At 41.7% G+C, this 14,761-nt stretch overlaps 1 protein-coding gene and 1 long non-coding RNA gene across 3 annotated transcripts in view; one reads left to right on the top strand and one right to left on the bottom strand.

Moving 5' to 3' along the window:
* The window catches only part of LOC306963912, a 393,872-nt gene that overhangs the window by 315,882 nt on the left and 63,229 nt on the right, over nt 1-14,761 (top strand). The window lies entirely within an intron of this gene.
* Nucleotides 1-14,761, bottom strand: part of plxna1a (plexin A1a) — a 308,362-nt gene that overhangs the window by 252,970 nt on the left and 40,631 nt on the right. For both annotated transcript variants that reach the window (XM_079557533.1, XM_079557534.1), the window contains exon 2: nt 11,376-12,720. In XM_079557533.1, the coding sequence (XP_079413659.1) occupies nt 11,376-12,539 (1,164 nt within the window). In that variant the 5' untranslated portion in view covers nt 12,540-12,720. The remainder of the gene's footprint in view (nt 1-11,375; nt 12,721-14,761) is intronic.

Here is a 14,761-nt window from a genome sequence, read left to right as displayed (position 1 = left end):
ACTAAACCAAGGAGAATATACAGTATGACGTGAACTCTGGATGCTCCTGAACAAACATGGGGCGGCCTGCCAAAGCTGCCGAGTTAGCACATATCCGTATACAACATAAATAAATGATTACAGCATGCGTCTTTGAACATGCCTGTGCATACGTGTAGGATGTGCTCATTTACAACTGTTATGAAAATAAACCAGCGCGCATTATCCATGCATGGATTCTCTTTCATAAATGCAGTGTTGGTAAACCTCGTGGTCAGCAGTTTGTTGTGGCCATTTTCATTTTCGTGAGCTCCGTGCATATTCAAATTCCAATTTCCAGGAATCACTAAGATAAGAAAGTAAGGAGCTCTTGTCTGGTAAACGCTTAGCAAAGATGTAATGCTTGGCCACGGGGGGAATGTGCTGTATGCTGTTTTGTAGCACCTCACAATAAAAAAAGTTGCTGGTACACTCATTAGGGTTGATAACAATTGTATAAAGACCACCTTTTATCCTCCATTGGAAGCTACATATTGCGGAATGTACTGTATGAGAAGTGAAATCACCCCTCATTCACACTAAGGCCACATATGCTACCTTCTATAACATCACCATTAAATACACTCTTTATGATAGAAAAAAAAAGTGACTTAAAGGGGCTAGATGCAAGTTAGCCTTTGTATACTCACTACTGCCACCTCAGGTCATACATGCAACTGCACTTGCCAACTTAAGCTCGTGCATGACGTCAATTCGGACCCGAAGTAATACCGTCTTGAGTGACAGTGCAGGATTTGAAAGGCAGTTGTGGTGAATAGCTCTGGGCTCATTCTACACATTAGGACATTGTTGGAACATGTAGGGGGAGGAAAATACATAATTTTAACATTTTAGAACTGTGTATTCCCTTTAAATGACAGGGAAGTGCAGGGTTCATGTTATTACAAGTCACATGGCTATCGAGGAAGCAAACCAGAGCATGCAAAGCTTAAAGGGATATTTCAGGATTTTTGACATAGGGCCTCATTTCCTAGTTATCCAGAGTGTTGTTGATTTCTGGAGATTTGTATTTTTTTTTAAATTCATGCAGTCCTTATATTTGAAGAGTTTAATGGTGCTAAGCTAGTGCCAGGCTAGTGCATGTCTATGGTAACTAGTAGCATTGCATTGCACTGCATTAAAAACCTCTTCAAAATCATGAGGTAGTCCTCCCAACATTGCCACATCTGATTTGTAGAAAGCTCCTTTGTGAATTCCATGTGTAGTAAAGGCGGCCGCAGGTAAGCAAACTACTGTAGATCCAGTAACCTGGCAGATCACTCCGCTGCTGCGTAGCTTACAACCAGGAAACTGATGCTGCTCAAATATAAGTTATTTTAAATGCAAAATGGTTATATTTCAAAAATGATTCAGTCAACACAGACATTTATATTGTTAGTCTGGTGTTATAAGTGATTTGGCTCAGGTGCACTGTCTTTAGGTCAGACTGTTTTTAATGCAGGCTACTAGTTACCATAGACATGCATTAGCCTAGCACTAGCCTAGCACCACTTAACTCTTCAAATATAAGGACTGCATGAATTAAAAAAAGAAATGTCTCCAGTCAAAAACACTACTACTAACTAGAAAATGAGGCCCTATGTCAAAAATCCTGAAATATCCTTTTAAGCATAATGATTTAAGTGGTTTGTGGCAACATCATGGTACTCAAGATGGTAGAAAAGCGATATCACTTGAAATCCACGAATAGGATGACGCGCTCCATCCCCTGGACCACTGTTGCCCTGTCATGGCCTCTAAGCTTAATAGTTGTTGCTTTATGCTCTGCAGGCCATGAGCTGCACAGGCTCTAAATGAGAGGTGAAGTAACAAGGCAATTTAGCCTGTGTTCCCTTATGCCTCACAAAGCACTTTCACATAATACCTCTCACATTATCTAAGCTCAGCATCAAATCCCAATGTTTACTAAGATTTCTCTGGGTCACTCCAGGTCCATGACATCGCTTCGCCCCACTTCCTGTATTCGTATCCACCACAATCTCCAAAACACAGCAAATCCACCTCGAGTTAGCTCGGTCACGAACTGCTAATCCATTCAGTCATGTGCCGGAGTCCACAATAGACTTCACTGTTTCACAAAATGTAGTTCAAATAAACAGCCTAACGCACCAAGCTATTCCTCTTTTGTCCCCAATAACGTCACCGCTTCAGAGCCGATGGAAGTCTCAGCGGACTCACGGCGCACGGGGAAGTGTTACAGTCATTAAAACGCTCCGAGGTAGGTAGCATTTTGCAGCGTCATGCATCAAAATGTCTGCGCGAGAACCGCACCTCATCAAAAACCCTTCACCCCCAACGGGCCGCATCCCAGACAGTTTTTGACAGCAATTCACCTCAGCGCTGCATGTATTTATCACTATACTGCTCCAAATTCATCGTTACAAGTCGCTGGAGTACTATAAAAAAGAGAGAAGAAAAAAAACGATTTTCTTGGTGAGGTAAAGAAATTCTATCTTGTGGCCCTAAGATAACCACCATCTGTTTCTTCGGAGGGTCTTCCGGAAACGCTGTCAATATCCGAGCGTGAGGAAGGCAGTCCAATGACACGCTTTTGGCAGAGAGCCCTGTGCATTCCAGTTCACTTTGTACACACCGCACACTCCACTTTGTGCACTGCGGAGCTGGAGACTTCTGAGCGGACACCTTTAGAGGGATGCTGGGGAGTAGCAGCAGTGGTGAGTGGAAACAGATGGCTAAGAGTTGTACAGAGGCTTATCCACAAATCAAATAAACTGCGCGGCCACATATACAGTTACTAAAGAGTGAATTTGCAATTTATTTTGATGGATAAGTAAGTTAATGTATAGTATATACGGTGCAGGATCTGTTGGTAAGGGATAACGATCTATAAAGATAAATCAAACTGGTGAACACATAATGTAGGCTAAAATATCGAAATATTTTATCGAAAGAAAAAATAAATCTTAAGGTTGAGGTATACTTTGTAAATTTGTTCTCCCATCCTTCGATAAGGAGCAGTGGGCGACCGCAGTGCAGCGTCCGGGGACCCATCTCCAGATGTGGAGCCAACCTCAGAATCACCCGGCTGGAGGATTCATCTATTGTACTGGAGGAAACCTTAATTCATATAAATAAACAACTAAACATGCTGGGATCTTCTCTGTTGATCTATAGATTTTAGGGCATCCATGATTGACTATAGACCTTTACTCAAACACTACGTGTGTATTCATTTAGTCAGACGGCCAACCATGATCAGCCCATTCTGGAACTACCTTGTTTTGATCATGTGCGTATTTTTGTCATATCGCCATTATACAAATGGGGTTCTGGGATCCCTGGCTGTTCCTGAAACATAGGGTCAGCAAAAAAAAAAGGAAAAAAAGATCTGATCATCATATTAATTGTGTAATAATCTAATCTGCCAATAATTGATACAAGAGCCCTCTTCTCGAACCACCACCTTAACGTGGTGTTTGAGCACCCAAATGATGCAGGGAGCTCTGTTGTCGGGGGCTTCGTGTCCTTGGGTCTCCCATGGCAACAGGTCCTAGTTGACGGGTCAGCAAAAGAGCAGTTCAGAATCCCCTTATAAGATTTGGGCAGCTCAGACGACCACGACCCGGCAACGGACAAGAAAGAAAATGAATGGATGGACTTTTTTTTTAACGCATGATAGTAACGTCATATTGAGTGGAAGATGTTTGGCGGTTCTGCAAGGAGTTCCCAGCCCCAAAACATTTTAAGAACTCCTGAAATATATTCTCGAATACTTTCTTTTTGATGAGACTTTTATGCAGACGGGGCGCTTAAGGTAAGTAATAACAGATTTTTTTTTTTTTTTTGAAAAGTCCTCATGGCCCTTGTGTTGCAGCTGTCGATTAATCAGAATGAGTTGGTTTAATTTCTCCAGTGTAATGTAAACAGAGTAAGCCCATTATCCGCAGATGATATTTGGCAGTCCACGCACATCACAACTTTACATACTGCTGCAGTCATTTGATTTCAGGTCAAACAAAGACTTGGACCTGCTCCAATCTGAGCCAGCGAGCTGTGCTGGAATAAACAGCTCCGCTCCCCCACTGTGTCACCTTAAACAACTCCTCAAACACAGAAGACAATAAGAAGGCTTTTTTCAAGACTGTCCTCAATGGGTTTCTTCTAAAACTTCAAAAGCACAGACCTAAAAAGCACTTGAATTCTATTAAGGGTGTTCATACTGTGCATGGCAGTGGATACCGGAGCAGGCAAATAAACCTTTGTTGGACACAGGGGGGACAAAAACATGAACTCAACATCGAAAGGTCCACTAAATTTTCTTGTTGGGAGGAAGTGCCTTAATCACTGTACCCACATATAAGTGGCAATTATGAATGATCATTGTTAGAAAAATCCCAAGTTGATAAGGTTTTGAAAACATTTTGCTGAATGTTCCCGCTTTGAGTCATTAAATGCTTAGGATTATGCAGTGTTAAGCAAGACTCCCTATATTAATATTTTTGGCAGTCAATGCGCATCACAGCTTTACGTACGGCTGAAGCAATTCCAATTCAGGTCAAACAAAACACTGGACCAATTCCAATTCGTGCCACCAAAGCTGCATGTACAACTATCTCTAATCCCCAACTGTGTCACCTCAAACAACAGCATTCATTTTACTTTTCTGAACATTACAAGTCTGAATACATGCTCTCCCTGCAGTGCTCTCTGTATTTGCATGTTTTGCATGTTTGCTGTATTGGTATGACATTCTTGGACCTTTTTAGTATTTATGGATACGTGCTAGCTTATAACTTATCTTATTATCTTATTTAAAGGAACAGGCCACCACTTTTCCATAATGAGATTTGTTTTTACCTGAGCTTAGACGAGTTGATGCGTAACTGTTTGGTCTTTACGCGTGCGCTCAGTCACGCACAAAGACTAATGTTGTTAGCATTTAGCCTTAGAGGCGACCAAGCTCTTCCATGTTTTCTCTATTTAAATACGGTTATGTGAGTAGATACATAATCCAAGTATAGTTACATAGTTACATGTCGATTTTCTAAGTGGATAAAAAGGGGTACTATATTGTAAGGCGTAATAACACCTTAGGAGCACTTCAACGTCTGCGCAGTAAAGTGAAGATATTACTGTGTGGACGTCAAAGTGCTCCTAAGGTGTTATTACGCCTTACAATATAGTACCCCTTTTTATCCACTTGGAAAATCGACATGTTGTATGTAACTGTATACTTGTATGTATACTTGGATTATGTATCTACTCACATAACCGTATTTAAATAGGGGAAACGTGAAAGGGATTGGTTGCATCTAACTTCACCCGTTTGGCTCCATAGAGGAGAGGAAGAGAAGATAAATGCAAACAACATCTTTGGTCTTTTTCCTTGAGTAAGTGCACCCCTAAAGACCAGACAGGTACGCATCAACTCATCTAAGCTCAGGTAAGAACATGCCTCAGTATGGAAAAACGGTTGCCTGTTCCTTTAATATGCCAATGCAGATTCACTGTCATCCAACTGGACATGCAAGAAGCAGACGTGAAAGGGGGTGAAATAGTCCGCAAATGAAATATCTTTACCTCCCTGGCGCTTTACGACACTTCAGCTGTTGCAAAACTGGTACAGAGCCATGATGAGGACGCCGTGGACAATGTTTGGTGCACCACCCACATCTGTATATGACCAAAAACTAGCCCTGAGGAAGCCCCCTGGATGGGTGATGAAACGCCGGTTCAGTTGTTTTGTATTGTTCCGTAGATAAAATGTTTCCCTTTTGTTGCTATTTTTGAGCAAAAGATTCCAATTACAAAACAACAAGCGCGATTTTCTACTGCCCATACTTGCCAAGGGTGCCCAAATGAATGTAGGGCACTGTATATAAGGTCGCTCCATAGGGCGTGATGTATTGTTTACACTTTATTGTCAATAAGAGCCATTATTTGCTTGTAACGCAGTGCCATCGACCAAAACCCTAATGAGACTGAAGCTGCAATAGAGAAATGAAGCGGTGAAAATGACACAAGCCGCCTGGAAGAGCAACAGCGAATGGTAGCATAATCCTGGCCAGCAGTGATCACCGCTGATAAATATTAATAAACACCATTATACCGAGAGAGAGAGGGAGAGAGAGACAGCGGCGCTGAGGACACAATAACAATAGGAGAGTCTGTTATTGAAGGCAATTTTCCATCTGACATCCGCCTAAACAATGCCGCCTCACGCGCACTCCCCTTCTGCACGTGCACGCCGCCTTATTATCAGCCCCTTTGCGGTGTTTTGTTCCTCCTGTTTGGGGCCAGGATAAGAGGCAAACACAAATGAGTACGGGACACAATACAAAACGGAAAAGCCAGAGAGATAAGTCAGGGCTCGGTGCAGAAAGGATAGTATCTGCATGCTCATTAAAAATGCGCAGGGCGTACTGGAGCACGCTGGGTTGGAGATGAGAAGCTGGATGGAGGCCTGTGAAGATCAAAAAGGTGGTCCAGTGTTTGCCTCGGCCTGTCGTACAAAAACACAGGGCTGATGCGTTTGGACAGCCAAAGCGCTTCAGTGAATGCATGCATTTTTAGATGTGCACTCAAACATGACAGCTAAATTAAAATAGATACAACTGAATTAGTGTGCTCCCAGTGGGTTACACGTGGGTTTCCAAAAGAGGCCTGTCACACTTTGTAGACCATCATTTTGGGATATTTCAGTTCCTAATAAGCTGTATTACCATATCAAATACTAACAAATCATTTAATTTCAACTACATGTTAGAACTTCCTCCTCACTGCACTCCCGTTTCTTATGCTTACATAAGGTTCAAGATCTGGAGATGGGACATTTTGCTCCTGCTACATTGAAAAAAGGGTCAAATGCAGGACAAATTTCCGAATCGGGACAGTAAAGGACACCTTTACCTCGTACTTACATTGTTGCAACCCTAGAAGTAACTCACAAATAAACGTAGCTAAGCACGATGCACCGCTTTTCAAAATCCACGCAAACCTTGAGTTGCCAGATACGTGTAACCAATGCTTTTGCTGATGTCTTCACCCATAGGATCCTATTCATTCATTTCCTTCATCTCCCGCTCAGGTTCACAGCTGGATAAACTTCTCTCCTCTGTCAAATCCCTCTGTTAACTCACCTGCCTGACCTTGCCTTGTTGTAAAATGTGTCCACTGAAAGTTTGCACATGGCCGCGGCGCACGTTGGCAATGCGCTGTCGCCTCCTCATCAGGGAACCCCTTTCGCCCCGCTCTGATGACAAATCCATCAACGGGACATCCCACAGCTAATGCCGGGGCTGACACGACCTTGATCGATCACCGGCGAGCGACAGATGGTTATAGGGACAATGTTGTAACTGTACGGCATTAGCATAATTGCGGGTATACAGTGTACACTGTGGAGAACATGACCACATGGTGCTCGCACAGCAGAGGTGGGCTCTTGACAGCGCTGTGAGACTGTGTCTTCTCGCATGAGTTGTGGCGTTATTAGACGGGTGAGTTTTGCAAATACAGCAGAAACATGCTGAAATTAACTGAGGATATGTTGGAAATAAAGGATGTGTGCAGCTATCTTCTCTTGGGAGTAAACAACAATGTAAAAAAAAACAGGATTTTAATGATCATCTGTACTTACTTATGAAAGTCATCTGTGTGTTCTCAGTAGGGCTGTCACGATAATAAACGATACATTTTTGGATTCGATATTTATTGTCTGTACATTTATTATCCTTCGCCCCCTATTTTTCTTTATAAAACTTTAATTTCTAACTGAAGCAAATTAAAGAGGGGGGAGGACTCAGGCAAACCTATCCCTAAAATGGCTGCCATCAGAGTTTTTTACAGATTACTCAAAAACACGTGAATGTGCCAAGGCAACACTTCAGGCATGTTTTTAATGAGGGAATGACATAATAACATGATGTAAAGCTTGAAAAAGTCGATTTTGCATAATACCCCCTCTTTAAGTTACATTATATTTCATGTTTATTGCAGCTTGTGTGGTATTTTAGGATATGATTCTGCACTTTTAGGACAAAGGTTTACTGTCATTTTTATGCCTGAGAGTTGACAATATCTAGTATCGTTGGAGTCAATAATATCATTTATCGCGATACTTTCCTGCCTCAATATATCGACTACTTCAAATTTGTTATCGTGATCGGCTTAGTTCTCAGTAAAAAGAGCATCTTCACTTTTGATGCAGTAGCATTTAAAAAGAGATAGTAATATCTTACATCCTCGTACACAACTGGACAACAAACAGTAACATATAAATGTGCTCCAGCTCTGCGTGTTTAGTAACAGCCATGTTTATTGGTCTTGCTCCAACAGCCAGTGAAAATAATTATCATACAAGAATAATTGCTGTTTGCATAAATATGCAATTTTAACATTGTAACACTGCCTCAAGCATCAGTCTGCGTTGTTTGTTCTACCATTATTCAAAGACAGGAGAGAAGATACAAAACTATTAATCCGCTCAAAAAGTTATTATCAACGGAATGCCTAGAAATCCTATGCATTTCTTAATTACTCCTCTATGTTGTCCCATCCTTCCATTCTGTGGCCCATTTCCCTCAGACTGACTTTTCTGTGAATCCTCAGTGCTCGTCCTCCTCTCGCATTGAGTTTTCTGATCACATCCTGGCACTGGCTTTACACACTAAGTCACTCTATACCTCATCACTCAGTGCAAAGTCAAGGAGAGGGCGCAGGCAGATAGAGAAAGAGTAGGAAAGGGACTGCAGATGCGGGGGGATGGGTGGGTACATGGGTTTGAATGGAGAGCAAGGCAAGGGAAGATGAGCAGGGTCATAGGTGAGAGAAATTGAAAAAGCAATGAGGTCAGGAGGGGAGAGGTGAGGGATTACTGAGTGAGCGGTACAAAAAGACGATTGTGGTTGGGAAATTGGCAAATTCATATGGTGGGTTTTATGAAAAATATAAGGAAAAGAACATATTTTGAAAGGATCTTGTTTGGCCAAGTTGAATATTCTTAGGGAAAAAAGACACACTTCACTTGTGTCTATACAACTATCATGTGTGTTTTAACTAAACTTCATCAGTATTATGAATTTCTATTCTCTTTTCAAACACATGTTGAGCAGTCTGGCAAGTTGTTTTTGTGATTTTGTACTGTGTTTGCAGTTTTGAAGAAAAATAAAATGGATCGTACAGGTGAAACTTGGAGAATATCGTTCAAAAGTTCATTTATTTCTGTAATTCAACTTCAAATGTGATACTAATATATGATATAGACTCATTACATATTATTTGTTATAATTTTGATGATTACGGCTTGCAGTCCATTTTCTTCAATTTGAGGTCTGAGGTTTTTACAAGCCATAATAATCCACATTATAACAAATAAAGGCTATACATATCTCACTTTGCATGTAGTGAGTCTATATTAGTTTCACAGTTTAAGTTGAATAAGTGAAGTTGATGAATCTGAGTTTCATCTGTGTATAGCAACTAGCTAAAAAAAACAATTAATTGACTGACCAACCGACCGAACAAACACCACTACTTTTGAATTGGAAGGCATATTGTTATTGTGTCCATATAGGTAAGGCACTTCAAACCCAGTACCCACTCGCTATAGTAGGAAGGTTGTCCTGGGGACTGGTTTACTGCAACTCCTGAGTGAGAAAGTAGAGTAGTAGTTGTAGAGTGCACTTTCATCTCTTTATGCTAGGACAATCTGATGTTTAATCAGCAACATTCCTGATGGCTAATAACTGAGCGACTGTTTATCGCTTATATCTCTAATTATAACCAATGCGAATCATTGTGCTAAAACCAACATGCTAACAGCAAAAAGAGCATAGCACTGCAGAGGGGGAGACGGGGAGAGAAACCGGGAGGAAGAGAGCAGTCCGGAGATTTATGGCAGCTTGTTATGGTGCAGCCACTGAGTAGCAGAAGGTGAGAGCGGCTGAATAATGCATGAGTGTGCATGTGAGCACCAGTGTGTGAGGGGTGACAGAAACAGATGAAATATACACTTATGTCTCTCCCACACCTCTGGACCTCCTCGTAAGCCAGCACACGGAAAGACAAGCCTTTCTCGACCTGCATCCAGTCGGGACTGTTGCAACAGACGCAGGGAAATATGACCCCTGTTCTCCAGACTCAATCAATACTGTCTGATTATAGTGTCTAGATATTTAAGTATATTTGATTTAATGTACAAATGGGACAATGTCTAAGGCTGGGTCGTGAACTCGATAATTCAGTTAGGTTTAAGTGTGTTTTATGACCAATGTCAAAGCCAGCACAGCATAATGCCATAATCTGAGCAGTTTTGCACCATCCTTTGCCAATACTGCTGGCACATTGTAGTGAGCACATATATACTGTGTCAAGTGTAAAGCTTTGGTAGAAATTTGTGTAAAATATAATCTTAAATGTAGGCTATACGTCTAAATTGTGGGCTGGTTACAGATTTATTATGTTTATATTGTTTATATAATACCTGGTTCATTTTTGTATGTTGTATTAGCTTAGTGTACTTTAATTCTGCAACAGATGCAGATGGATGCAGATGGAATATTACTTTCCTCCAAAAGTAATATTCCATATGAACATTTGGAATATACTCAATATGAACATATGGAATGTTACTTATACCACTCCAAACACTGAACATATGTTTGGAGTGATACAGGGTATATTAACAAGCTGCAGCTGTGAAGATCTGACTAAAACAACTAAACGTTTATCAGTAAGCTTTAGGCTATAGATATGTCTGAAAACTAAGCATTAAAAACATGTACAATACGTTTCCCTCTGGGGCCTTGACTTCACTAAAACTGACATTTTAACATCTCTGTGGGACTTTCTTGTCTGAATAAAAAATAATCTGAAGAAAGGTAAACTGTGAACTTATGGTATTGAGGATGTTGCACTTATGTGGAATTTCCATTGTCCGCGGCTGCTGCATTTCAACATTCATAGTTTGAAGAGTTTATTATTCTCAAACTCTCCTTTTTTTTTTCTTCTGTTTTAATGGAATTTCTGTTCCAAATGGCCACCATGTTTTGCTGAATCATTGATCAGACCAGGATCAGATTTAATTTAAAACTGAACAAGAAGGGAGAATAGTGATTGAATTTTTCAACAAATGCAAGTCGAGAATTATACAATGATGACAATGATTAAATGGAAGTAAGAAACTAAACCAAAAACAGCCATGTTTCGACTCATTTTTATAATCAAGACAAAAACACCACAAAAGCACTCAGACTTGATAATGATGTTTTCCTGCCAAACATTTCAACAGCAATCTTCCATCCCTTGTGCAATCAGACCTAGCGTCACTTTAATAGCGGCTGATGAACACAAAAACACTTGTGGGAGACACTCACCGAGTTGATGCAGGCCAGCTCCTTGTTGAGCAGCCAGGGCAGCGAGAGCTTCCCCTCCCCTCTGTAACATGACTGAATCCTCTCCTTAATCTTCTCTTTTATCCTCCGCATCGTGAACAGGCACAGCGCCGACTCCTTGGGTGGCTTGGCACGATTTTTCTGACCCTGGGCGAACACTGTGAATAGGACCTCCTCGTGTTCCGGGATACCCAGAGACCTTGCCAAGCGGGTGCCCGGTTTGCCTAGGTAGGCATCCTGAACCAGACGATATTCCACGCCATCTTTTGTGCAACCAATTGGGAACTCCACGTATGAGTAGAATTTGGGGTCATCGACGCATAGGCGCACTATTTTGGAGGTGAAGAACTGCTCGCTGCTGGCATCTGGCGAGGTAAGCTGGGTGTCTAGCTGAAGGGTTAGGTAGTAGACAAACTGCTCACTGTTAAAACCGTAGATGTAGTAGATGTCAAACGCTGGGAATTTCGATAAAGTGTCTGAAGGGATTTTCAGCTGCGATGACACAAACTCATCTTGATACACGAAGCTAAACATGTCAGCATTCTCCTCATTGGACATCAACTTCCGGCTTGACAAAGTAGGGAAGTACTCAGACTTTCCGTCGATTGGCGTTCCGACAAAAAGTTTACCTCCACCACCAAAGATATCAGGCGAGATGACCACACCGGACATAGTACCCGCTTCAGCCACACTGGATAGGTAGTGCTCCTTGCGATGGTGGGGCTCGCCGAGTTTGAACAAATCATCCAGGCGAAGGAACTGGCATATGCCTTGAGAAGTACTACCACAAGCGATTAGCCGATTATGGGCAGCATCCAGCAAAAGGAGTTTGTTGACGTTGGAGGTTTGGATCAATTCGTGAGGGCAGGATTGGACACCGGGAGGTGGGTAGCAGCGCGGGTTATCGGTGACTGGTCCGGTGACGTGGCTGCGAAGTTTGGTGAGGTTGCTCGAAAGCTTGTATATCCAGTTGACCGCTCCCAAGTAGATCTCGCTAGTTTTGTTGTTGACCACCAAATGCGTGAGCCCTCCTTCAGGTGGGGAGAAGGAGAGGAAGGAAGAGGCGGATGAGGAGGAGGTTCTGGAGAAGGTAAGGAGGAACAGGGTTGGGAGAATGAGGAGGGGCGGGTAATGGCGGGAGGACATAGTGGTGAGGGAAGGGAGGAGTAGAGTCTCCGTTGTTGATGGAAAATCTTTGTGGGGACGTTCAATATTTGTGGGGCCTTTGACGAATTGGAAACTTTCAAGAAGAAACTCCCTCTTCCTTAGGTCCTCAATTGATTTTACAACCTCATCCCCTGAGCTTCAAACACCTCAGCTACCAGCCCTATGGAAGAGAAAAGAACAACATGTTAGTAAAACATATGTGATTGTATGCTATAGATACATAAGTACAGAAAATATAACAACTTTAAACCAAACAGAAGACCATCTTTATCTCATTGTTGTCACGGCAGCTTGGTTCATAATATCAGCTTGTTTATTGGTCTCTGGACTTGAAGCAGTACAACAAACCAAAAGGTATTGGTCCTCCATTTAAAGAACGATGAAGATGCTAAACTTTGCCATAAGAGTCTGAATTTAAGAGGGAAGTGAGTCAGTTGTTTGTCATTCACATGGTCGCAAAGAGGCTGCCAACTCTTACGGAAAACGGAAAAGAAAGTGCTTGTTGGTATTGATCGCTTGGATCTTGTTGACATCATGCAGTAAAGACTAAAAATATATAGAACTCAGATGTGCGTCAGACCCGGATGCACATTTTGAAAAAGAACCACAGGTGAGTCAGTGATATCCTTTCTCTATTGTATATTTAACATAGAGCTAGAGAGAGGAAACCGTAGGAAGCCGATAAAATAAGAGAGGCCCTGAAAAGGGAACGAAGTCAAAGCCATTTGGCTCCATACCAGGCCAATACAAGGGCTACGGGGATGGAGGAGTGATTGGTAAAAGTCAAAATAGAGAGAAAATACATGAGAACCAAATAGCTCAGCTATTTTACTGTGTTCTGTCCAGAAAGTCCCTGTAGAAGGTGTACAGAATGATTGAAGGCAAGTTATAGTCAAAAATGCATCCACTACTTCTTGTACTGTTCTAAATATTATAGTAGTTAAGCCAAGCAACCACCCATCTTACAGACCATGAACTACATCTCCAAAAACACAATGACATAGCAGCCTTAAACTTGATCATCAATCATAATGTTTTTTTCCAAGTATACAATCAAAAGTTGAAGATCGATTTTGCTTTTGATACATTTGGGAAGCGATTGTCATAGACTCAGTATTCCACTTGCATTCATCCATCCTGTCCATTATGCTGCACACATTTTTACACTAGCACTCGTTTGAATCACAGTCTTTTTTTTGTAATCGTTTTTATTCTGGTAATTTCCAAAGGAGGAGTTGAACTTTTATTACTGTGTAAACATTGACTGGCTATTTAATCTCCTCCAAGCTCAAATAATCTTTTATCTACCACCATTTCCTAATAGCCAAGTAGCTTCACTGCAATAATGCCATCTTTAAATCTTCACGCATAACCGTACAGTCATTTCGCCAGTTCATTGCTTTATGCCTGACTTAATACAAAGCACAAGGCGGGCGCTTGTTTAATAATGAAGTTTGGTTAGGGAGCTATTCGCGGCTCTTATTTCCCCCCCTTTCATTAGACCGGGCTGTGTCTCCTTTCCTAAGACACTTCTCTCCTTGTCAATAGTGTCTTTCATGTGGACTGACCGTGATTACAGTGGGCTATGACGATGCTGCTGCTGTCCCATCAGAACAATAAGGCCAGTGTTCAAACCCACGCACACTCAAAGCAGTTGTGGTCTTCATGTACACTGTCTCGTTCATCGCATTTTAAAGGGACCCTGTCTATTCTCTGTCTAACATCTACGATACTCTGCCCTGTACTGTAGCGCAAAATGATAAATAACGAATGGATTATGTTGATACTCTATTTGATGGGCCTAATTTGTATTTCACAGTGCAACAAGGGCTCAAAAACTGAAGTAAAAGCATAAGACATCATGGAATTATATCCGTGCTTTTGTCAACATTGTCACGGGAAGAAAGACCATGACATGACACTTGTAGTCGCACAACTGAAGCTGGATTGGGTATTCAGCTAATTGGTATGTTGCGGTAGAGGGTGGGTGGAGATAAAGAAAGAGTGTAAGACAGGGTTGACAGCATAAGAAATAATTTTTTGGGTATACCACCTCTAAGCAAGGTCGCCTCATATTTACTGTATGTCATTCCCAGCACAGTATTCCCACCGCAGCTACTTTCAAAGGCACAGGAAAGTCGTTATAAAGCATTCTGAAGTGACACTATCTTTACTACTCTCTCATCTCACCTTCTCTGATG

This window comes from Gobius niger (assembly GCF_951799975.1).
Source record: "Gobius niger genome assembly, chromosome: 6".
Taxonomy (NCBI): Eukaryota; Metazoa; Chordata; class Actinopteri; order Gobiiformes; family Gobiidae; genus Gobius; species Gobius niger.
This window is presented reverse-complemented; position numbering and strand designations above follow the sequence as displayed.